Source organism: Apis florea, unplaced genomic scaffold (assembly GCF_048593485.1).
Source record: "Apis florea isolate Af1SG1 unplaced genomic scaffold, ASM4859348v1 contig_3170_pilon, whole genome shotgun sequence".
NCBI classification, from domain to species: domain Eukaryota; kingdom Metazoa; phylum Arthropoda; class Insecta; order Hymenoptera; family Apidae; genus Apis; species Apis florea.
Genome location: NW_028256714.1, coordinates 542,107 through 567,604, shown reverse-complemented (window position 1 = coordinate 567,604; position 25,498 = coordinate 542,107). Strand labels below are relative to the sequence as shown.

Genomic DNA, 25,498 nt, shown 5'->3' with positions numbered 1-25,498 from the left:
AGTCTTCGATTGTTCCCTTCTCGGTCGAATTGAAAAAAATGAAACGAATAAAGGGAACAATTTCAAAATAATTTCTTATTGTTATTATATTTCGATAAACGTTAATCGAATTAGAAATTAGAAGAAACGATTAAATTGATCTCTAGATTTTAGTTTAGACATTGAATGAGAATCAAAATGGTGTCACTTTGGTATTCGTGGAAAATGGAAGTTCTTCTTTTATTAAGTAGATCGCTAAAGCGTTCGATCGAATAATGTTCGATCGAAGCAGATCTTAAATAATTCCTGCCTCTTCTTATTCACGTTATAAGAGCAAAGTGTAAGTCTAATCGATAGAAAATGGAAGCTTTTATACGCTGTATAAAAATAATTTCTCATTATTTCGTGTTCAAATTAGAAGAAATAAAACGAATAATAAGTTGATCTGTAAATATTGAGAATCAAAATGGTGTAACTTTGGTACACCATTTTGATAGAAAATAAAAACTCTTATTAAATAATAGTAATAGTCATATGAAACTATGCTGTGTAATTAAGTTAATTCAGGTAAATAACTTTTTTAAGCTTCGCTAGAAAATGGAAGTATAAAAATAATTTCTCGTTATTTCAATTTACTTGATATACAAATTATTTCGATTATTTACTTACAATCAAATTAGAAGAAATTGATCTCGATATCATAGAAAGTGGAATAGACTCTTGTATAACATTCACGCTATACAGTACAACCCAGAAAGAAGAGTATCCATAACTGTATCAAAAAACATATCCAAATACGTTAAATTTCTCAAATCTGCCGATTCTTAATTCCCCATCGAACGATATACGATAAGCCACACACACACACACACACACACACACACCGTATAAATAATTAACCTCTCTCCTGATAAAAAACAAAAAAAAAAAAAAAGCCATCAAATCGGAACAGCAGCGTTATGAAACTCGATCTCTCGATTCGTAGCGTTCGTGATTTAAGTAGCACGGGACCGGTTGATAGACGTTGAACGACACACGGTTAAAGTGGAAACGCAATCGGTGCCCACCCCAACCGAGGAATCGGAGATGAATACGGGCCGATACGAGGGGAGGGGCGAGGGCGAAGGGGGGAGGGGTGTGGAAACGCGGGCAGCGAAGCGTAAACGTGTCACGCATAGGCACGTGGCCCGCGCCGATGTATGACCACGGCGAGAAGGCACAATACTAGCCGACTTCGACCCCTCCAATATGTTACCCGACTGTTCTTTCGCCCACGTTCCCACTCCTCCCCGACCGTTGTATCACCCGGAGGAATAATATTGTGGCTAAGATACCGTGGCGCCTCGCTTCCCTTCGCCTATCCTTCTCCTCGATACCCGACAACCCTTCTCGAGAATAGATATATATATATGTACGTCGATTCCGAAATGTACTAGGTTGCTGTATCCATTCATACCTCTCCTCACCTTTTAGAGTGAATTAGATTTATTACTTAGATCGTTAGAAGTGATTCGCGAGAGATGATCTCGTGGATTTTATTCTCGAGGATAATTGTTACGGTCGGGGGGGAGCGGGGGGGGATGACGAGGATGACGGTCAACGACAAAAGCGTTCGAGATTGCGGGGGAATGTCCAGCAAGGATTAATTTCTTGTTCGTTAATCTGTCACGATAATAGATCTTCGAAATAATAATTTCCAGGAGTCCAGTTTGGATGGAGTCTTTCTTCTCCCTTCCCCCTGTGTATTCAATAGGAAACGTTTAATACCGACCAACCGAATCGAATACCGTTTTAATACCATCAATTACACCGATCAACGTAATCGTCCCAGTAGTATACATCGAAGACATTGTACTTGAAGGATTGAACGCGATGATTTGCCGTCGCGGTGTCGTAATTGTTGTCCGATAAAGCGAATCGATTCCTCGATACAAAGGATAGGAGAGGGGGGAAGAAAGGAGAAGATGAGAAAAGAAAAAGGACGGAGGCGGATTGAAAATCGAATATCGCTATAATTCTATCAACGGCATTGTTTACCGGCGAAAAGAGGATCGCCGATCCGACGGCGCCTATTTTTATTGTCGTAAATCTGGCAGCGCGAATGTGGCGGTCACGCGCCGTTTCCCGGTGACTTGTTGCCCACGAGTCCGTGTCCCTCGGGTTTTCGTGGCCGTGGGCCACGAGCCTGTGAACAAGAGACCCGTGCCAGAACTGGATCCGCTGGATCCGCTCGGTTCCCCGTACTTCCTGCCGTATCCACGCTCCCCCCTCCTGTCCACCGGCCAAAAAGTCCTCCTGATATCGTTACCGCAACGCGATCCTTGCATTTCGTCCCTCCAATCGAGACTTTTGCATCTGTTTCGAACGTTTCGATTCGATCGATCGATTGCACACGCTAAAAAATGGAATCGAATGTGAATTTAATCGTATTCGATTAATACGCGTCGTTGAAACATACTCGAGAGATGGAGGAAAATACGCCGTTGAAGCTCCTTTTTGTTTCGTCCCGATATCTCGATCGGTTGCCGAGATACAAGCATTTGAAGTAACGCGGAATAAATAGCAGAGTTTGAATAGAGCCACTCAACGTTTTTTCTTGAGAAACGCGTACCACGGCTCTTTTAGGAATCGCGTCAGTCATCGCGTCATCGTCGTTACGATAGCTTGATAGGTGAACGAGATGCGAGCGAAAAGTCCGAATAAGCGATCAAAAATTACCCTTTTCTTTAGACGATGATATTTCGAGAACCGGAAGTCGTATCGGGATAAACGAAAAAGCGTTTCAAAGAGCAAGATTTCCCGCTTCTAATTATCGTTCGCGCGTTGACCGGAAGTTATTATCTTCGAAGTTACAGCGATTCAAAGTTTTCTTAATTTTAATAGGATTTAATCAGTTGATGAAAACAAATGATCAAAAATTATCCGTCTGTTTAGACGACGATATCTCGGCAACAGGAAGTCGTATCGGAATAAACGAAAAACCGTTTCAAAGAGCAAGATTCCCCGCTTCTAACCATCGTTCGCTCGCTGACCGGAAGTTACTATCTTCGAAGTTACAGCGTTTCGAAGTTTCCGTTATTTTAATACGCTCTATGATATATTTAACGTTTTTATTTATACGCGACTCGACACGAAAGAAGAAAGAATTGTGCAAGCTGTGGCGCTTTCGGGATTAAATAGGGGCGTGCTAATCCCCGCCACGGCTGCTACCTTACGAGCCACTCGTTTTCCAGCAAGCACGCTTTAAAGGGTCGCGTGCTACGCTCGCTTGCTCATTATTACGCACCACACGGGCACCACCGTGATTTATGCCCGAAATAGGCACGAGACGGGTGTGTGTATGAGTCAGTGATACCACTTAAGGCCAAATCGCAGAGTGATGAATTGACTTATTGTCGGACGTAAATAAGAGCGGCGGGTGCCGGTGTTTTAACCTCGTTCGGATATGATTAACCCGATCGTTTTGGCCCGTGTGGACTGCCTACTATATATATATATATTAAATTATCCCGTTCGTCATCGTTTTTCAATTCATTTCGGAAAACCGGATGTTTTCGATCGATATTTGTAGCGTCGTTAACAATTTCAACTTACCTTAGCTTATCGATATCTCAAGTTACATTTCAAGTTTTCTCTCATCTTCGAGATAGAGATGATAGTTTCCGGAAGCGATTCTTTTTCATTACTTTACACAAACAGAAATTGCAACGAACTAAAAGAATTTCAATTGCCGAAAGAATCGTCACGCGCGTTCTCCGAAAATTTTATAATTACGTTCCATTTTTTTTTAATCATTTTCATTTTCGAACTTCGTATACTCTCGCTACTTACGCGCATAGTGGAAAAATTTTGTACACGACGGGAGACCAGCTTAATCCTTATTGTAATTACACTTTTGCCCGAGTTTCATGAGTGAAACGAGCCTCTCGCATTCTCTTATTGGAAAAATCGAAGAAAGGGGAAGGGATGTTGGTTTCGATCTCGAAAGGCGAGGTCGAGAGAGGATTTATCCGCGAGGGAGGGGGACGAACGGAAGCGGAAATCCCGGAGATATAAAAGGGCTGCCGTGTAAAAATGGCTGGGGTGGGGGAAGAGAAACGGTAACGATAATTGCGCGAAACTGCGCGTATCGACGCTAGCTGAACGCTAGGAGGTATGCATTTGGAAGTTGCCCAAAGTTTCGCCAAGTTTCCTTGGCGAACGGCGGTGTAGGCGGCGGCGGTGATCCCTCCTCCACCGTTGCTCGCCTCGGAGGCGGCATTGTAGGGAAGAGAGCGGCCGAAGAGTGCAGCAGCTCGGAATAGCGGGTCCTTTGATCCTCCCTCGTCGATGCTGTCGCCTAACGGGATTACCCCGCCCCGGGTAATTGCTCGTGAATGCGCAGATATACGTGTGACAATGGGAGAGCACGTCAATTCGAGGTGACGTAACGCGCGTTGTAACCGTCCATCGCTTCTCTCTTCTCAGCTACTCACCTCTCGACCTTTCTTTTCTTTACTTCCTTTCGCTATTCGTTCGAAATAAGGCATTATTCTTGTTGGAGAAATTATCGAGTCGAAAACTTTTTCTTATTTCACTTTCGTTTTGTAAAGTTTGGAAACAACGATGATCCAATGACGATAATTTATAGCAGTAATAATATTTAATTTATCTTTCTTGTTGGAGAAATTATTGTTGAAAATTTGGGAAAGCTTGAATAATGATGGTCGAATGATCAACTTTCTTACTTCGTTTCGTAAGGTTTGAAATTAACTTTTTTTTTTTTACCAGAGAATACAGTCGAAAGTTTGGAAAAGTTTTTTAAACAACGATGATCCAATGACGATAATTTAAAGCAGTAATAATATTTAATGCACGTCAATGACTTTTGCCAGACTTTTCAACTTTTCTTAATTCGTAAAGTTTGAAATAACTCGCTTTTGTTGTCAGAGAATGTATGTAATCAAAAATTTGGAAAACTTTAACGATCCAACGTCGATAATTCAAAGCAGTAATAATATATCGACGATTTTTGTCACACGTTTTCGACTTTCTTACTTCGTTTCTCAAAGTTTAAAAGCCTTACCTCATTTTCGTCATTTTCGTCATATAACTCGAACGATCTAGAAACTAACAACCTCTTGAATTAGAAGAAAGTTAATAACCTGTTGACGCTTCGATCGACTCGTTCCCCTTCCGTCGTGCGGACAAAAAATTCGTATTCTTACATTTCCAGCCCTTGTTTAAACACTGTGAAATTACACACGGTGGATGTAATTTATATGATCGCGCGAAACAGCTGGAACAGGGATGCAAATGAGATGGACAGGTGTTCGCCATTTTATAACGCACGTCTCCCTCTCTGTTTCCTCGCCAAATTTTTGCATCCCTTCGAGATGTGTGGAATTCTGAAACCCAGATACGTGCTCGAATCGTGTATTATTGCTCAGGAGGAGGCGAGATTCCTTAAGAAGACGGTGGGGGTCGTGTTTCGTCAGGGAGGATCGTCGCAGCCCCACGCTGATTGCGCGGCCGGACCCTCGCTGGACCCGAGGCGTTGCATCCCTCGTCCAAGATTGTCGCGCGTCCCAATCAGAGACTGAAATCAAATTGTTTAACACCAACTGCCATTTAGAGACAGCATCTGCACGATCAAACTGCAGGATTCCTAGGATGTTGGGGAGAGAAAGAAAGGAAAACAAAATCGATCCACCGTTTTAACTCGTTGCATTTGTTTTTATCTGGATTTGTTTTCTCGTCGAAATCTTGTTCTTTTTTTCATAAAGTTACTCGATTCAATTTCGTTTCATCTCGAAATGGGAAAGGAAAATAAAATTAATTCACTCGCGATGATAGGTTAAATTGGGAGGTCTCCAATTGCATTGCACGTGTGTTACGTCTTATTCACCGTGGGTTTATTTGTTCTGATTGAAATTCAATTCAATTCGTTTTTTGACAAAAAGTTGCATTCCGATGATCTTTCTCGAAATGGGAAAGGAAAATAAAATCGATCCACTCGTAGTGGTAGCTCGGAACGTCTTAATCCACTTTATTTTTTTCTAAAAAAGTTTACAATCAAAATAATTTTTTCCACCGATTTAAAATTTCGTTTCGTTTCATAGACGGGAAAAGAAGAATGAAATTTCACTCGTGACGCTAACTTAAATTAGCAAATCAAGCTAATTCATTGCATCTCTCTCTTAAGTCAGACTAAAATTCTGATAATTTTTCTCACCCTCTTCTTTTTCTCTCCCCCTCCCGTTTCTTTTCTTTCAAAACTCGAGTCGAGTTTTCGACTTCTCCGGATTTTCCATGAACAAAAAAAAAAAAAAAGAAAAAGAAAAAAGAAAAAGAAGAAGAAAAAAATAAACGATGGAGAAACGTGGACGATACTCAAAGAGGTACTACTATCAACCCTAGGGACTCGCCAATTCCCGACCGATTACCACGTTTCGACGGTTTTCGGGGCAACGAGAAGATGAAACCGATAACGCGATACCGGACGGGGACAGGGAGGGGGCGATTTCCCGTAACGAGAGCATATAACGAGGCGAAATTAAGGGGCATTGTGCCTTAAACAGATTGCACAGTGGCGCGAACGTGACCGGTGGCCATGTTTCCCCGTTGCTCACAGCATATATATATATATCTATATATATATATATAAAGCGTAGTACCAAAGCCTCGTTCACGATTAGTCGTGTTTGCCTTCCTCACCTCGATAATCGAGTAATCCGTGCGTCTTCCAGAACGAATACCTGGCAGCAAACGAGCATCGAAAGTAAAATTTTCGCAAAGATGAGCAAGTCTCTTGTTTCTTTCTTTTTTTTTTTTGAAAATTATTCCTGGTTGTTGGTGTCTCGAAGGATTGGACGTACGTAATGTGGAAAAGAATTGGAAGGGTGGCGATAAGGCGAAAGGCAACGGATGGAAGCGGGGATGGAACGTATACGGACCACTCAGCCCTGTGTTTGCCTACACGGAAATCCTCTCTAACGGATTCTAACGCTCGACCGAGCTTGTTCACTTTTTCATCTTCGATGAACCGACGATTTCCCCCTTTCGTTCCCTTTCTTTCTTTGCCGTCCACCTGATTTCCACCTGGAAATCCCCCCTTTCGTGGGTTTGAAAAAAATTTTAAGATTGAGAGGGGAAGACGAAGCGTGTCGAGGATTAATGAGAATTTAAAAATTGACTCTCCTCTTTCAGGGTACGGAAGCAGCTTATCCAAATCAGCATTGGACACGCACACCCACCTCAGGCAGCCTGGTATGTAGTAGGTAGATATTTTTCAGAAGTTCAAAAGCACTACATCTCTTTCTTACTGGTCCACGAAAAGGAAGAAAAGGATAGGGGAGATTAGAGAAAAAGAAAGAGGAAAGGAGGGAGGGGAAAAGTGTGTACATTTCGAGAATCTCGAATCTATTGAATACATTAACTCGAGAAATACACTCGAGTTTGAAAAGTATTCCGTCCACGAGAGAGGGGCCCCATCCGATCGACGTTGATTTTTAGATAGGAGCAATTGCACGGAATGACCTTCACGATTATTACACGTTCGCCACTAATCACGCAAACCCCCCCTTCTCCCTCCCTAATCGGAACCTTTTCGCCGCCACGCCCGAAAATTACTCCTTCCTCGGTGATCAATAATCGGTTTAAATAAGTGGGCCGAGGGGAAGGTCTCTCCCTTCATTGTTGCGAGCATTTTAAACAATTGCTAAAATCTAATCTCGGCCTGAAACAAAATTCACCAAATGAAATATATATATATATATATATTGAAAGACACGCGAGGAATAATTACGAATCTAAAATAATTCGATCGTAAGATCGAGTTGGTTTATCGATCTGTGGGATTAAATTTGTGATTTTCATTCGAGAAGAATCGAATTTCTTCTTGGGGAGTTTCGTAAAAAATTCGTCGGAAAAAAAAAAAAAAAAGAAGAAAAGAAAATTGTGACGTTTCGGTATTTCTGTTTCCATGGATGCTCCCCACCTCTTTGGCCTGTTCGCCAGATAAATGGGTGTACCGCGCCCCTTCCCATTATTAACTTGTAAGTGAATTACCGTTCGATCGAAAGGCGATCACTCCGCCACGCATTTCAGGGGATTCATCCGGCGAAACGACCTTTGAGGTCCGCCAATTCACCAACCATCATCCCCTCTCCCTCCACGCACGTCTGTCCCCTATCATAATCGGGCAAAATGTATTTTTATGGGAGTCGAGACGGAATAGACAAGGGTTGTATTATATAGTTTCCGCCGTTCTTTTCCTTTTCCCTCCCACTACTTCGATTATTCCACATTACATGTACCGATTCGTCTCTTCGATACCGATCGAGCTCTCTGTTTTCTCTCTCTCTCTCTCTCTTTCTCTTCCTCTCTGTCGATAATTTACCAACAATTATTCGTACGGGTGTAGGAAAGTAATTGAGGTTAAGTTTCGAAATCTTTATTACATGAATTAATATCGTGTATCGATCCCTTTTATTCTTTTTTCTTCTAGTTTCTCTTCGAAATGGAATTTCTCCATCTACGCCCCGTGGAAAAAAGGAAAAAGAAAATCCTCGCCACGCTTTCGATACGTTCGAGGTTTATACGCTCGGTCGGAACGCGATGCTCAGTTTAACAGTGTTCGTTCTCTCGCGAGAGGACATTCCGTGTACGCCCTTTGAACCACTCCGTCGTTCGTTCCCTCAATTGAAATTATTATGATCCAAACGAACTCTATTCTATTGTAGGGTTGCGATTATATCCTTTTGTACGGTTGTAGGGCACTCCAGGTTCTGAGCAGTAGCGAACGACGGTGATGACGCATTGTAAGGCTTTTAAAGGGCGATACAGGGAGCACTGGGAAACAACCGTGTAATGGATAGGTATATACGTTCGGGGGAAATACCGAAGAAAAGACAGAGAGAGAGAGAGAAAAATTACTCGAGTTTTTTTTTTTTTTCTCTTTCACGTTTCGTGAATTCGACCGAATTAAAATATCTAAAATTTTTCTTTCGACAAGCATTTTAAAAAATGCTTTTTAAAAAATAGTACAAAATTTTAATTTCGTCGTAACGTTTCAAAATTCTATGAACATTTGAATCGACGAGGGAATTATTAAAATTCATTTGGAGAATCATGGTGTTCATGGTGATTTGTATCGACGTTGGATCGATAAATTGAAATATCCTAATCCAGAATTTTTTCCAAATTTTGAAATTCTGTGTGGATATTTGAATCGAAGAAGAAAATATTAAAATTTATTTGGAAAATTGTGTTTATCTATATTAACGTTGGTGTTCGATCGAAATTGAAATATCCTAATCCAGAATTTTTTCCAAATCTTGTGGTAACGTTTCGAAATTCTATGGATATTTGAATCGACGAGGGAATTATTAAAATTCATTTGGAGAATCGTGTGTTTATGGAAATTTGTTGAAATCGACGTTGGATCGTAAATTGAAATATCCTAATCCAGAATTTTTTCCAAATCTCGTGGTAACGTTTCGAAATAGTGCGGATATTTAGAAGCGAGGAAATATGATATAATTTATTTTTGGAGGATAAACAAAGAGATTGGATGGTGAATTACGGCTCGGCTCTCTCTCGAAATGTTCTAGATCCCTATCAAATGTTCGGAGCGACGAGCAGTCGGCTCGCGAGCTCCGGTTCCGGTCAGATTCAGCTGTGGCAATTTTTACTCGAGCTACTGTCGGATTCGAGCAACGCCGCGTGCATTACGTGGGAAGGAACCAACGGGGAATTCAAGTTGACTGACCCCGACGAGGTGGCGAGACGTTGGGGCGAAAGGAAGTCCAAGCCTAATATGAATTATGACAAATTGTCCAGGGCTTTAAGGTGAGTGATGCCCCCTTAATCCTTCTCTCTCTCTACGCTTCTCATCCTACAAACGCTTTTTTTTCTTTTTCTTTCTTCATTGAAACGAAACAAATTTTTTATTTTCGTTTGCTCAGATCAAGATCGAGCAATTGCGGCTACGACGCTTTGCTCTCCCTTTAATCTATAACGTTTACTGGTCATCGATTTAAACCGCCATTCATACGTGTTAAAATTACGATACTTTTCGAATTATTTAAATTATTTCTTACCTCGATTTTTATTGTTTTGTAATTTATCGAGAGCGCGCGATTAAACCTCGATTCGTACGTATTAAAATTCTTCCAGTGGAGCCACTCACTTCTGTAATCCAAAATTTGCGATTACGATACTTTTCGAATTATTTAAATTACTATTTTTATCGTTGTATATCGTTTCGTAATTTATCGAGAGTCTTAATTATCGACTAAACCGCGTAAATTCGTACGCTGAAAATTCTCTCCCGCTGAAAAAGAAAAAAAAGAGAGAGAGAAAGAGAGGAAAAAAAAAACGCAGGCGAGAAACGTCAATATTTAACGGGTAGACGTGGAAGTATCCGGAGAGAAAGTAAATTCGTTGAACGAAAGGACGGTGGCGCGCAGCGATTGCGCGGGGGTGGCGCGGAGAAGTCAGAAGGGGGAGAGAAATTTCAATCACCGACAGTCAGACCGACGGCAGACGCGGCTATTATTTTTCGATCAGATCGACTGATTATATTACGCGAGACTGCTCCACTCTCTCTCTCTCTCTCTCTCTCTCTCTCTCTCTCTCTCTCTCTCTCTCTCTTTCTCTCCTCTCTGTTTCTCTTGTTTCTTCTGTTTTTATCCTGTTCCCTATATCAGTATCGGCGGCATCCCTTCGCGTTGAACGCAGGCAAGTTTTAGGCTGTGGTGCGCGACAATAACTCGATGGAAAAGAAAATAAAAATAGAAAAAAAAAAAAAGAAATAAAAAAGCGAAAGGCGTTTCCGAGTCGCCGCAGAAACCGAGTCGTTATCGGTCTTGGCGAATAAAATTTATTAAATAAGAATCTTATGCGCGGAAATTTTTACGACGCGTTCGTAAAATCCTTGGTTTACGACGGTATCTATTTGCTCGATCACATATCTCTAGCAAAATCATGCTAAGAAAGAATAATGAAGGCTGTATAGCTTCAATTTTTTGTTAAAAATCCCTACGAAAAATTGCAATGATTCTTTCGTAGGTAAAATCTATGACGAAAAGTTGTAATAAAACTTACGTTCTTTCTCTAATTTAATTAATTAGATCGAAGATACACACTAAAATGCTTGTCGTCGAGCAACCCGGCTTGCATACCTACTTAGACGCCTATCATCGAGCAACCCGACTTGCACTTCTATTTAGACGCCGGTCGTCGAGCAACCCGGCTTGCACATCTACTGTTCACTGCTCGAAAAGAAATCAAAAAGAATGCCTGATTGGTTAATTTGGAATGGATTTGTCACATATACTAATTTAATAGGACGCATCTAAATCTCGATGCATTAACGTAGGCATAGAATCCAAAGAATTCTAACGTATTAATATAATGTGCGTAATAGGCTAATTACAATTTATAACGATAGTTATATAATTTATAAATGTAATTTCACTTGAATAATTAAGATAATAATTATGTACGAAGCTAGACATACTGTAGATTTTTATGATTTTGGATATATCGCTATGTCGAACAAAGTGGACCATTCTACGCAGAGACTTTTTTCCAGCAGTGAACAATAGACGCCTGTCGCCGAGCAACCCGGCTCGCACACTTGCACAACCTGAAAGCGAACGAGCGCCTCCTCTCGAGAATTTTTCGAACTAACAAAAACTTTTTCGCATCTTGTAACAATATCTTCGTTTTCCCAGGTATTACTACGACAAGAACATCATGACGAAAGTCCACGGGAAGAGGTACGCGTACAAGTTCGACTTCCAAGGTCTGGCGGCAGCGACGCAGCCCGCCGCCGCGGATCCGGCCGCCTACAAGTACCAAAGCGAGCTGTTCATGTCCGGTTACGGACACGCCAAGTTAAACCTTATGCCGCCACCGGCCGCCTCCGTCTCGGTCTCCGTTCCAGGGGGGCTTTTCCAATCTGCCTCCAGCTACTGGTCAACGAGCCCGGGCGCAAACCTGTACGCGGGCCACCACACGGCCTCCGGCCATGTGCCGCCTCATCTGGGCACCTATCCGCATTACGCATGACCCACCGCCGAGCACTGGAGCGCCCTGGGTACGCCACGTTAACAACTTTCTACTCGAGGCAATTTAACCGACCGCCGCCATCGCGGTCTACGCGCGCCGCCGTCGGCCGGTGTCGACCACACCTACGCGATTTTCCACACGGTCTCTTCCCAGTCCTTCGTCCTTCTCCCTAACAATCGTTTTATCTGTCCTCTTGCGATTATTTTTTTTTTTTTTTTTTTTTTTTTACTTTTATCATTTTTTTTTCTTCCTTCTTTTTTGTAGTGAGGAAGGGGAGGAGGGAGGGAGAGAGGATTGTTCATCGTAGGAACATATTGTTTCGTTAAAATGATATCGATTGAAGACAGATTTTTTTTTTTAATAGTGTTAAATTATATAAAGTAAGAAAAGAAAAAAGTGAACGCGTCATTGGATTCGATATTTCTGAAAAAAATTGAATCGTTTTGTTTGTCGAAACGTGGATGTAGAAGTGAATTCGAAGTTGTTATGGGATGAGCGGCTAGTACCGGTGAGGGATGGAATAATAACGATATCTCTTTCTTGTTTTCTCCATTCGAAGGCAACATTATCGTATAATACATGTCGTATTGGAACAAGACTCGTTACCTAGAATCGAAACCGAGATACAAAAAATTTTTCAAAAAAACTTTTTAACTCGGTAGTATTATAATAATAGCTATTTAAGATTGCACAATTACACCGATACATATCCAATTTTAAATATATAACCTTCTCCTCCCTTTTTCTTTTTTTTCAATCTCACTGTATCGTAATCTGTACTACTGCATCATCCATTATTAAAAGAAAAATCAAAAGTCAAAACATCCCTAACAAAAACTTACCCTTATCGATTTTTATTTATTTATTTATTTATTATTTTTTTTTTCAGAAGAACTAAAAAACAAACTTTCAATCTTTGTTAACGAATTATTCCATTGTATCATATATAATTATTGTAAATAAGTTATCTACATATTGTAAAAGTGTCGCGATCAAATCATGAAGTTATATAGAACAGTTAATAAAGATCCTTTTCGTTTATAAGGATATTATAAGTAGGCGATGTTGTAAATCGCGAAACGTTGTATCCTTTATCTTTATATATCCTTTAACATCGGGGTGTTCGTGGACAGATTAAACGATCCAAAAAGTAAACAGCATACTTAAGTTCTCTCTTTTTTTTTTTTTTTTTTGTGAAAGCGAACAGCGACCAAGGACGAGTAAATATCGACGACCACGCGCTGCGCCACTCCAAACGTTTTTTCGTTTCACGGTCGACGGTGCGCTCGAATTTATTGTAAGAACATTGTACATACAATATAATGGATTACAAGTAAGTACAGGGTACGTTCGCAAGACGTTATTCTCGTTATTCTCGTTTTATCTCGACGGATCATCACCTCGTCGGATTATTGCCGACACAATAAATAATTTTTTCTAGAAAAATACAATTTCTCACGTTGATTAACTGAATTTTTAAATCGATCTCTCTAAATTCTCTTTCTTTTTCTTTTTCTCATTAGAAATTTTCGAGAAAATATTATCGAAATATTCCAAAGATTTTTTAACCCCCCTGAAAAAAATTTTGTTCCCGTTCTCAAATCTAATTATTTATATGATAACGCCGCGATAAACCGCGTGTCGAGAATTATCCCGTCCTGAAAGGACGTCGCCTTGTACGCGAATAACAAACCGGCGTACTTCCGCTGAGAAATGTCGCCGTTTCCGACTGGATGGAATCGAACATGCGCATTTTAACGAGGCGTATATCCCCGTTTAGTGGCGCGATCGAACAATTTCGTGAACGGTTCGTCGAACTGTCGATGATAACAATGAACCAACCAATCAACCACCCACGCGGCACACATACACATATTTACATACACACGAACCCATAACGATAATCGACATTCAAAATAAGCTTGATCGTTCTACGCGAGAAATATGTACATGTTCGATTCGGGCCAAGAGCAATGCGTGTATTATAAACTCTTTTAACTTATTTGTTACGGTAACGAGTAACGTAGATAGAGGAACCGCATGTCGTCGTTTTCTAAGAATAACTGGAAAGAATAAAGAAAAAAAAAAACGCGAATACACACACGTTCACAACGAAGCAAGACGCGAGAAGTACGATCGAAGTAAATTTCCAAATGAACGAATCGTGCAACCGTCTCGGTTCACCCGGTGATAGCAACGCAACTCTTCGAAAATCCTGGAAAAAAATTCGTTAATTTTGAAAGCTAAGAAGAAAACCGATTGTTGAAAAGCGAATGTCGTTTAAGTCGAATTACAACACAAGTGAAAGACAATCATTGAATGGAAATATTCTTCTTTAATCTTAACTCAGCTCAGGAACTCTTTGCAACGTGTTTTTAACTTTGAAGGTAAAAATAGATCTGAAGTGGTAATTCGAGAAGTTCTCCTTGGCCGCGAAACCGACACCAGAGAAGGCAATAATGGCATAATGGACGAATACCGGGTGAGCGCGAATCCATCGATGGAACCGGAAGCACGAGTCGCAATTATCGGGACTGATAAAGTACAACGTCGAGTCATATCAAAAAAAAAAAAAAAAAAAAAAAAACGGAACGTACGAGATCCGCGTTCATCACATCGATTTTCAGTCGATAAGTCGAGAGATGCGGTCGCTCTATCTATGCACGGAACACAGGGGTAGGTCTCCAATCGATTCCTAGTTATCGACCGTGGATCCTTAAATTAAGACAAGATTAAATAAAAAGAAGAAAAAAAAAAAGAAGGAAAGGGGAAAAAATGGAACTTACCCCTCATTGTGGAAAGGTGTACCTTTGTCGATGAAGCGAGTAACTCCTTAAGTCGTATACTGTATCATACCATTCGTAAGACATAAGCAAACCTTAGAATTACTCTAACGATTAGACGTAACAAACTGTCGAGCGTTCCTCGGAGTCGACTAAAAAACTGACGATCGTTCTTCTCTCTCCAGGACGGGAAAACGACGTTTGTCCCCGTCCGAGTTTTTCTTCGTCTTTTTTCCAGAAAAAAAAATATATATATATATAAAACGAGAGCAAAGAAAAATAAGAGTAAAAGAAAAAGAACAGAAAAAAAAAAGAAGTAACAATAAACTGACTCCGTGGAATGTCGATTGGCTCTAATGTAGATAGGATGTTTTCATGTGTAGCTTAGGCGTGTAGAGAATATAGTCTTTAGCGCGAGAATGTATACATTGGATACATGTATGTACGGTGTTCCCAGAGTAACGTTTCTCCTCCTCGTATAGTTTGATATCGTTGTTGCAAATTTATATCTACTTTAATATCATTACCTGCTTTACTTATTTTTATAAATACAAGTATTCGTATCTCCAAAAACGCTTTACAAGCGTTCAATTAAGTAAAAATATCGTTACGTTAACCCAGGGAACATCGTATCTCGGTTCTGATGCGTCCTGTGTGATCCCATTGCACGTGTATGTATGTATGTGTGTGTGTGTGGATGTATGCGTGATAAAAAAAGAACGAGAGAAAGAAAGCGTGAGAGAGGAGGAAGATTGAACAAAGGGAAACGAGAATCGCGTATATGTATGACGAGTGACGTGAGTGAGTGATGTAAAGAGGAGTGGGCGTGATTCGAGCAAACTGGAATACTAGGATGATAATAATAATAAACGATGACGATGACGACGATGACAATGATGGATGAGAGAGAGAGAGAGGGGTGTTTGGCACTAGCATAGACCGCGTTAGGCTAGGTAGATAAGCGACCCCTTCGATAGATTAACGGAAAGAAAACGAGTTTTCGTCGATTCGAAAGATCGTAAGTGGAAAAAAAATCGCGAAATATATCGTGGAAGCGTGTGTGGATGAACGAGAAGGCGGTGTAAAGGTGGAGAAAGAGAGAGCGGGTGGGTGGGAAGGGGCGCTGTTGTTGTTCTTGTTGTCGTGCGCTTGTATTAAAGTCGCCATGTTCTAATTAAACGTGCCGACGGGGTTGTATCAGTCGTCGGCAAAATCAATGTTGACTCTCGCATCCCTATGTATATACGCATACTGTCACGCATATATAGGCACAAGTTTGTATAACAAGCATGTGAGAATGAGTTTTGCGCTTGGAAAGTTAGATCGACGATGTTGGAGAGAAGAGGTATTGTTTCTCCCTTTCCCCCTCTTCGAACGTGAACGAAGCGAAACGAAACGAAAAAAGAATGGAGAAAGAAGAGGATACAAAGGACGATAGGATGAAAAGCGGATTGGAAGTTTCCACGATGGAAAGGATGGATAGAAAGAGGTAAAAGGAGAAAAAAAGAAGGGAAAGTAAAAGAGGGTAAAAATGTAAGCAACACACGGTAGGTCAGTCTCTTGGTTGTCAGCGGTTGGCGAATTGGTTGGGTTGCCATGGAGAACGCCGAGTATTCCCTGGATTCGGGCCCGCCCCAACGGGAAACCCCCATTCGGGAAATTCGTGGCGTCGCCGAAGCTGCCGCGGTGCCGGAGGTTTAGCTCGGCTCGGCTAATCGATTCTGCTACCAATCAGCGCCCGCGCCGTCTCTCTTCGTCCCCGTCCTCCTCCACTTCTCGCTCGACCTCTTCTGTACTTTCTTTCGCTCTCTCTATCTCTCTCTCTCTCATTTTTCCTCTTTTCTTTTTTTCTTGCTTCACCAACACGAGTCTTCCTCTTCGAATCCCTCTTACGTCCAACGAGATATCACTCTGAAATCCGAAACAACGGAGATGTCTGATTCTCTTTGGACACCGTTGTCATAGTTAGTGGTAAGTAGAAGTTCTTCCTTTTACTTTTCTTCAAGATGAATACATTGGTCGGAAAGCAGATATATATATATATATAACCTTGACCGTTGAGTTGTACAAAGAATTATAATTGAAGAGAATAAAGAATTATAATTAATTAAAGATTACTAGATCTTTTTATTCATATTTTGAGGAAATATGATAGATATGGAAATTATGTAGAAGAGATTATGTGTTATAGATGAATTAGAAGATATTTTTTTGTTTGTTCGATTTTTATTCGTGAAAGTAACGAAAACTAAATAAATGATAAATACTCAAGTTCAAGATTAACAGTTTTTCAATAATTATTATATATTTTTATGTTGAAATTTTTAACAAAAAAAAATTAATAATTTTTAAATGTCAAATTAATAACTGATTATTTATACAATTTTTCTGTATGTCGCGCGCGAATAAATAAAAGTGCAATAGTTCTAAAAGATATAATAATAATGAAATGAATAAAAAGATTTTTACAAAAATTATTGCTGTGACACTTATTTCCCACATATCATAAGAATGCATATATATGTATATAGGATGTACAATAATAAAATTATCTTTTTTTTTATTTTAACATCCCTAAATCTTATGAATGTATTATAAAATGATAAGTGAGATAATGTTTCTTCCTAACGTTACAGACAAGAATAGTAGATGATGAAAAAAGGACAGAAATAGAGTAAAAATACTGAAATCAACGCCATCTTCAGAGTGCCGCAAATGAAACTCACAAAGAAAGGACAGAAAATAGTTAGAAAAGGATAGAGAGAGATAGGAATTGACCGTCAGCGTCATCTCTTAAGAACTAAAGATATTTTTTCAAAGAATAATTTTAGAAGCATTCTCAGAGATGGTACTAAGAATTAATTCTTGCTTTATTTCTATCCTTTTTCTATTATTTGTTTTCTTTATCAATATATTTGAGTTTCATTTGCAGCATTTTGAAGATGACATTGATTTCAGTATTTATATCTTTCCTGTGTATATTTACTTAGAACAGCGAAAATAAACTTACAAAGAAACAGAAAATAGTAAAAGATAGAGATAAGAATTGACTATTAGTGCCATCTCTTGAGGACAAAAGATATTTGTTTAAACAATCATCTTTTAAAAAGATGCAGAGATGGCGTTGATATTTAATTCTATTTTTCTTTTTACTATTTTCTGTTCTTTCTTTATGAATTTTATTTGCAACATTTTGAAAATAAAGTTAATTTCAATATTTTTACTTTATCTTTGTCCTTCTTCCAGTATCTATTATTTTTGCCTATAATGTTATCAGTTGTCGAATATCATTTTATTTATTTTATATTGCAAGTTTTACGAGAAATATAATTAAAAAAAAATTTTTTATTTTTATTTATATGTATATTATTGAAAAAAACAAATGAAAGTAATCATTTTTATAAAAACATATATATACAATCGTTTGAAATCAAAGCGAAACCAAATAATAATCGGATTCGTAATAGATAATTGATTAATCTCGAACGAAAATCTTTTAAAAGGATAAATTAAAATTAATAAAAATGTAATAAAATAGTATTTTTTATTTAATGTTAATATATTTTTAAATTAAGAATCCTAACTTTGAAGCTACCATCCTAAGATTAAATAACTTATATTTCCCTAGATCTCTTAGTTATAAATTTAACGAAAATGATATGTATATATACCTAGTTCATTATCATTCTATATAGAAAATATTAAAATGAATAATGTCAATGTTTATTTAAATTTGTCTTATTATCGAAATTCAATTATTTGTGGCCGTAACAAGAATTCTTAGAATACATGTAAAAAAATGTGAAGCAATAATATAAAAAATATCGCGTTACATACGTATGTAAACATTACGCAATAAGCGGTTTCCAGGGGAAACATATCTGACGGGACATTGCGAAATTGTAAATTAAATCGTGTCGTGATTTGATTATTTAAGATAGATATTTCATTTCGTTGCAAATATAATTCAATTTTCAATATAAAGCCAGTGACCGTGTCTTATCACGGCTGGAAATTTTACGCGTGAAATGTCAAAATGGCGTCTTCGCAGGACGCTTGGTATCTATCGTTGTTAGGACTAGCAGAAAACTTTCGAACCTCCAGTCCACCGAATATTAAGTCGTGTATACAGTGCTTACAAGCGGTTTTTAATTTTAAACCGCCTCCGAGAGTTGAAGCACGTACTCATCTTCAACTTGGCAACATCCTTCTTACGCATACCAAAAACATCGATTTGGCGCGGTCTCATTTAGAACAAGCGGTCAGTTAAAATGTTATTGCATTTTAATTACTTGTGTTTAATGTTTTTTTTAATATCGTTCTTTATCATTATTGTACATTTTGTGTAAATTTTCATACGTTTGTTTATCTTAATTCTAACCTTTCTTTTTATTTTGGTACAGTCGGTAATATAACATACGAAGTAATTGAAGATTGTTGCATTAACTGACATATAATAAACTGATAATATACATAGTATAATCATAAATGTGATTTAATTAATATGTATATAATATTAATATTACATTTCAGTGGCGATTAAGTCAAAATATAAACACTTTTGATGATGTTAAGTTTGAAGCAGCAAGTGTAGTTGCAGAATTATATGAACAACAACAGCAACCAAATCTTAGTAAACCAATATTACGGAAAGCTATAGAACTTTCGCAACATAATGTATATTGGCATTGTAGACTTATTTTTCAACTTGCAGTAAGTTATCAATAATTTTAAATAATGTCAATAATTATATAATTATCAAATGATATTTTTGTTTTAGCAAATACATGCATCGGAAAAAGATTTTGTTGCAGCTAGTAGTTTACTTGCAGTAGGTGTTGATTATTCTCATATCAGCAATGCAAGTTATACAAGAGTTTTGTTTTTATTGAGCCGATGTATGCTTTTATTAATAGACAAAAAATTTACTGAAGTTCATCCTCTTTTAAATTCAGCTGGTCATCATGTTGAAAATTGGCAGGGTAATCCACATCAAAAAGAATATTTGAAAGTATATTTTTTGGTACTTCAAGTCTGTCATTATTTAATGGCCGGACAAGTAAGTATTATAATTAAATAATATTATTTATTTAACAAATTCGTGCAAATAATTTATTTATATATATTATTGAAGGTTAAAAGTGTAAAACCTTGTTTAAAACAATTACAACAAAGTATACAAACTATAATGTCTCCTAGTTGGCCAGCAGATGAAGTAGTTACAGGTTCAAATATTGGAGATATGTTTATATGGATGCCAAAGGATCATTTATATGTTTTGGTTTATTTAGTAACAGTTATGCATTCAATGCAAGCTGGTTATATGGATAAAGCTCAAAAATATACAGATAAAGCATTAACTCAAATTGAAAAACTCAAAAGTAAATATAACTTTCAAATACAACAGTTTTTTTTAACAAAATTGTTATATTTTTATAACATTAACATTTATATTGTTCAACAGTTGTTGACAACAAGCCAATATTATCTGTTTTCCAATTAATGTTATTGGAACATATAGTAATGTGTCGATTAGTGATGGGAAACAAAAGTGTAGCTCTTGCAGAAATTTCTCAAGCTTGCGAACTTTGTAGAAGACAACCAAGGTTACTTCAAGGTCATAAACCACAATTGCATGCTTTATTGGGATTATATGCAATGTCAATGAATTGTATGGAAGCCGCGGAAGCGCAATTTACAGCTGCTTTGAGAGTAAGAAGATGAATTAAAAACGAATTAAATATTAAATAATATTAAAAATATAATTTTAATAATATTCAAAATAATTTTTTTTTTTTAGACATCGCAAGAAAGAGAATTGTGGACTTTTGCGAACTTAAATTTAGCAATAGTATATCTTAGGACAAAGAGAGATGCAGATTTGGGTGCTTTATTAGAACGAATAAATCCAGAATCTTTACCATCTCACTCGCATTCTTTAAGAGCAGCAGCCTATTATGTTCAGGGTCTTCAAGCATTTTTTGGAGCAAGATACAACGAAGCAAAGTACAAATTAATAAATATTTGATTAAATTGATTAATATTAAAAAAAAAGTTTAATGATTATCTACAAATATATTTATAGGAGATATCTCCGGGAAACATTAAAAATGGCTAATTCTGAAGATTTGAATAGACTTACTTCATGTAGTCTTGTACTTCTGGGACATATATTTCTTTCTTTAGGAAATAGTAGAGAATCTATGAACATGGTTACACCTGCAATGCAACTAGCTTCTAAAATACCTGATGTCCATGTACAATTATGGGCTACTGCTATTCTTAAAGGTAATTGAATGATTTCAAATAAGAAGAAATTTAATTTTAATTAAATGAGATTTTTTATTGATAGATTTATATAGAATTTGTGGGGATCCGAGTCGTGAAAGTGAAGCATATCAAATGCATTGCACATTTTCGCAAACTCTCTTAAAAGATCACTTTCAAAGTACACAAATGGGTGAACATACTCTTATACAATGGACTGATGGACCCGTGCCTGCTTTGCCGAATAATCCACCACCTTCGACATCGCAAGCAATTCTTTAATAATTTCTAAAAATTCCATAACTTGTATGTGCAAAACATGTAAGATATTTGGCAGAAATATGTTAGGTTTGTATAATTTTATTGGATGATAGATTGAATTAAAAAAATAAATAATATTGAGAGCATAAAAATAGGAATAAAATAGGAAATACAAGACTCTTCTAAATGAAAGAATTAAAGTCAGTTGAATTGAAAAAGGAGCACATTAATTGCAATTAAATTGAAGAGAATAAATTTAATATGGATATTAATTAATATCCACATTCATTATTTATTACCTAAATAATTTCAGGCAACTAAACATCAGATTTTCATTTGCAGGGTTTCATAAGATTATATATATATATGTAGGTTTATTTATATATATATATAATATATATAGGTTTGTACAAACAAAATTTATTGTAGTCATTTTCTATGTCACAGAGATAAACACATAAAAATAGTGAAAATATGTATAAAGTATGGATATATTTTATTATTTTGTAAATTGTAAATTATCTCAAAACTTTCTTTTCTATAAATATAAATCTGTATTAGAGAGAGAGAAAAAAAATCGATAATGCTTCAGATATCAAAATAATTAAATACATTTTTCAATATAATTCATATATCATACCACTGCACAAGGACATTTAAAATTTAAAATCAACATAATAATTAATTTATGCTATAAAAGTGATAGATTTTTATATGAGAAAACAGAATTATATATTATTAATGTTTAAATTAAGGAACACATGTTTATTAAATAATGCTTTAATAATTTAAGTTTTGAAAAATTTGATTTGACATAAAAAATTTCTGGTTGAACTAATTTTTTTTTATATCTCAATTGCTCTCTAATTCATCTGAATGTGACATTTTAAACATATAAAACAATAATGTAATGTTATTATTCTTTTTCATATGTTGATTTTATTCATATATTTTAAATTTATTCAAATCCATTCAACTTTCCAAGTTTACATAGCACGTTGGCAAATACATTTTGAATTAAATTTTATTAAATCGAGATTGATAAGATATTATAATAGATAATATGAATCAAATACATAATACGTCGATGCATATTTAAAAAAATTATAAGTCTATATGTTTAAATGTAAATTCAAATACTAAAGGTTAAAACATTTGACATCAGAACGAATATGAAGGAATAAAAAAAGGATAAAAACAATGTTACAAAATATTGGTAATATTTCCAACGTATTATGCTTTTCAATGACCAAAGTAGTCGTTTAAAATTTGGGCTGTGGACACAACAGAAATAATAGTATGTTCATAAAAGTATACTCTTATGAAATATGTTGATAGGTACAATAGATTACAGTATGTCTTCGAAAAACAAAAGAAATATCGTACCTATCGTATGCGTGGTGCGTATCAGTTGATGTGTTTTTATTAAACAATGTATGTATGTAATGTATAATTAAAATAAATACAATCGTAAGTAGTATTAGATAGAGCAATATATGAGAAAGAAAAAAATAAAGGGGCCTTAATATGTGGTAAGCTAAATGGCAAGAGTCGTGCTCTGCTTGACTCTGCTTTGTTTTTAAATTAAGATATTGTACATATTTTAAATAGTAAAGATAATAAAAAATAAAAGAGAGAAAAAATATAATGAATTATATGCCTGTAAAAAAGTACTTTTTTGTGTAATTATGTAATCAATATTGAAATTTTATCATTTGAATTAATATTGTCACTTTTGAGTTTCTTCTTTGTAATATTTATATGTATTTTTGGTGGTTGTACATGATGATAAAAATCTATTAAAATAAATAAGTCTTAGGAAAATGTGATTGTGTAATAAATTAGTCGTTTTAAAATAATTATTTAATGATTTTTTAATCGTTTTTTAAAATAATTTATCACCTCGTTTCATTTTTCATTTTTTTATAGTTTAAATTATAATAACAACTTTTATATATAAATTGCTACAATTACAAGATATATTTACATTCATTGTCTATACCATATTTGTAATGTTTTCATGCGTTTAACTTTTTTCTGCAGTTGAAGAATACCATACATTAAAGCTTCTGCTGTTGGGGGACATCCTGAAATGTATTTATAACATATATGTAACTTTATTTTTATTATATTTTTATATATAATAAATATAATAATAAAAATAATAATATAAATCTTATAAATGTTTTATTATGTTACCTGGCACATATATGTCCACAGGTATAATCCTATCACATCCTCTGACAACGGAATAACTATAATGATAATAACCACCACCATTAGCACAGCTTCCCATTGAAATAACCCAACGAGGTTCAGGCATTTGATCATAAATTTTCCTCAATGCTGGGGCCATTTTATTCGTTAGAGTACCAGCAACTATAATAACATCAGCTTGCCTTGGAGAAGCCCTAAATACAACTCCATATCTATCCATATCATATCTTGGAGCTGCTATGTGCATCATTTCAACAGCACAACAAGCTAGACCAAATGTGAGTGGCCATATTGATCCTTTACGACCCCAATTTAAAATATCATCTAATCGAGCTACTGCATATTCAGCAAGATTGTTGGTATTTTGAAAAGGACTATAAGGTATCTTTTTTACTTTTTGTGGCAAAGAAGTTTCACTTGTTTTTAACGGTGTATCTGTGGCTATGTGTTTAGTTTGACAAACTAAAGATGCAGGACATCCTGCTAAGGCAATATTATTGCGTATCAGGGATGTTAGGCCCTGATTAACAGAGGCTAAAAAAAAAATATGTGATATTAATTTTTCCATTTATTATTCTTTTTTTTTATATATAAATTTATATATTAACTTTTAAGAAAAAAAAAACAATTTTCAATATTATTAAAAATCTAGTTGGATACAAGGTTATGAAATATAATATAAAATTAAGTTTGAAAAGATTATGTATATTTCAATATGGAAAAATCAAATTAAATTAGACAAAATTGCCACATCTTATGCAATACAAATTGTTAGATAGAATCAAATATAAAATTAAATGTGAAATTATAAGCTATAATTATTATATTTATGATAGAATTTTAAACTAAAAAGAAAAATGTTTTTTTCTGCACTTAAAATGTTTATTTTCTCAAGAGTTGAAAACAATTGAAAACATTGAAATTAAATCGTAAACTTACGCGAAAACATAAGAGAGCGCAACATTTTTCACCCTATACACCCTCTCCGACACTCAATTGTCTGCTACAGTGTGATTCTGCGCTGTGAATACATAGTATAGCGTAACAAGCATGTATGGTAGTTCGATATAGACTGTAAAGTTTGCAGACCAAGTATAGACGAGGAGAGGAAATAGTGGAAAAGGATAGAGATAAGGTAAAAATATTGAAATCAACGCCATCTCCAGAGTGCCGTAAACGAAACTCGCAAAGAAAGGACAAAAGATAATAGAAGAAGGATGGAGATAAAATAAGAATTGACCGTCAACGCCATCTCTGAGAACTTCTAGAAAGATGGTCCTCTAAATATATGCTCTTGATACTCGAGAGATGGCGCTAGCGGTCAATTCTTACCCTATCTCCATCCTTCTCTTACCATTTTCTATCCTTTCTTTGTGAGTTTCATTTGCGGCACTCTGAAGATGGCGCTGATTTCAATATTTTTACAATATCTCTATCCTTCTCTCACATTTTCCTCTCCTTGTCTACATTTATCAATGATTTTGTAGATAATATATAACACAGATATAAAATATTAATTGAACAGATTTACTTTCATCGTTTCTCTTTCAAAAGTTACAACGTGTTTCTAATATAAAAAGTACGAATAAATGAACGAAATTCTTTCGTAGAATGTTTTTATTGGCTCAGTTTCTGTTTTATACAAAACATCTAAGAAACACAGATGCTTTCCGCTGACATTTGTTTTAAAACTTCGCCTCACGAAAGCGGCTAATCTATCGGTTTCGCGGTTTCCTAGTCTTGCAGTTCCCAAAGGGCAGACTAAAATACAATGCGATATTGTTTTTTTTTTTTTTTGCTTCAACTTGCAGTTGTGCTTGTGTATGTCGATGCGTCTAATCATAAACACTATCTATTACTCATGGTGGTCATTAAAAATTCCAAACGTAAATTCCTTAAAAAGTGCCTCTCAAGTAAAGGACTGTGAACTACTT

At 36.3% G+C, this 25,498-nt stretch overlaps 3 protein-coding genes across 5 annotated transcripts in view; 2 read left to right on the top strand and 1 right to left on the bottom strand.

Annotated features, from left to right (window-relative positions):
* Positions 1-16,036, top strand: part of Ets65A (DNA-binding protein D-ETS-3) — a 48,508-nt gene extending 32,472 nt beyond the window's left edge. For 2 of the 3 annotated variants that reach the window (XM_086909933.1, XM_086909935.1), the window contains exons 4-6: positions 7,168-7,227; positions 9,573-9,810; positions 11,700-16,036. In XM_086909933.1, coding sequence (XP_086766059.1) covers positions 7,168-7,227; positions 9,573-9,810; positions 11,700-12,036 — 635 coding nt within the window. In that variant the 3' untranslated portion in view covers positions 12,037-16,036. The remainder of the gene's footprint in view (positions 1-7,167; positions 7,228-9,572; positions 9,811-11,699) is intronic. The other variant, XM_086909934.1, reaches the window with a different exon arrangement.
* A 2,422-nt stretch (positions 16,037-18,458) lies between these two features.
* Mau2 (Mau2 sister chromatid cohesion factor) lies at positions 18,459-23,206 on the top strand. Its single transcript, XM_003693005.4, has 8 exons — positions 18,459-19,080; positions 19,353-19,532; positions 19,600-19,878; positions 19,954-20,200; positions 20,284-20,531; positions 20,620-20,825; positions 20,905-21,107; positions 21,172-23,206. Exons 1-8 carry the CDS (start codon positions 18,856-18,858, stop codon positions 21,366-21,368), a joined length of 1,785 nt encoding a protein of 594 aa, XP_003693053.2. The 5' UTR covers positions 18,459-18,855; the 3' UTR covers positions 21,369-23,206.
* LOC100872807 (uncharacterized) lies at positions 23,196-24,719 on the bottom strand. Its single transcript, XM_003693006.4, has 3 exons — positions 24,504-24,719; positions 23,547-24,098; positions 23,196-23,434 (listed from the first exon to the last, which is right to left on the bottom strand). The coding sequence occupies exons 1-3, from the start codon at positions 24,526-24,528 to the stop codon at positions 23,337-23,339; spliced, it is 675 nt and encodes a 224-aa protein (XP_003693054.1). The 5' UTR covers positions 24,529-24,719; the 3' UTR covers positions 23,196-23,336.
* Between the last annotated feature and the right edge of the window lie 779 nt (positions 24,720-25,498).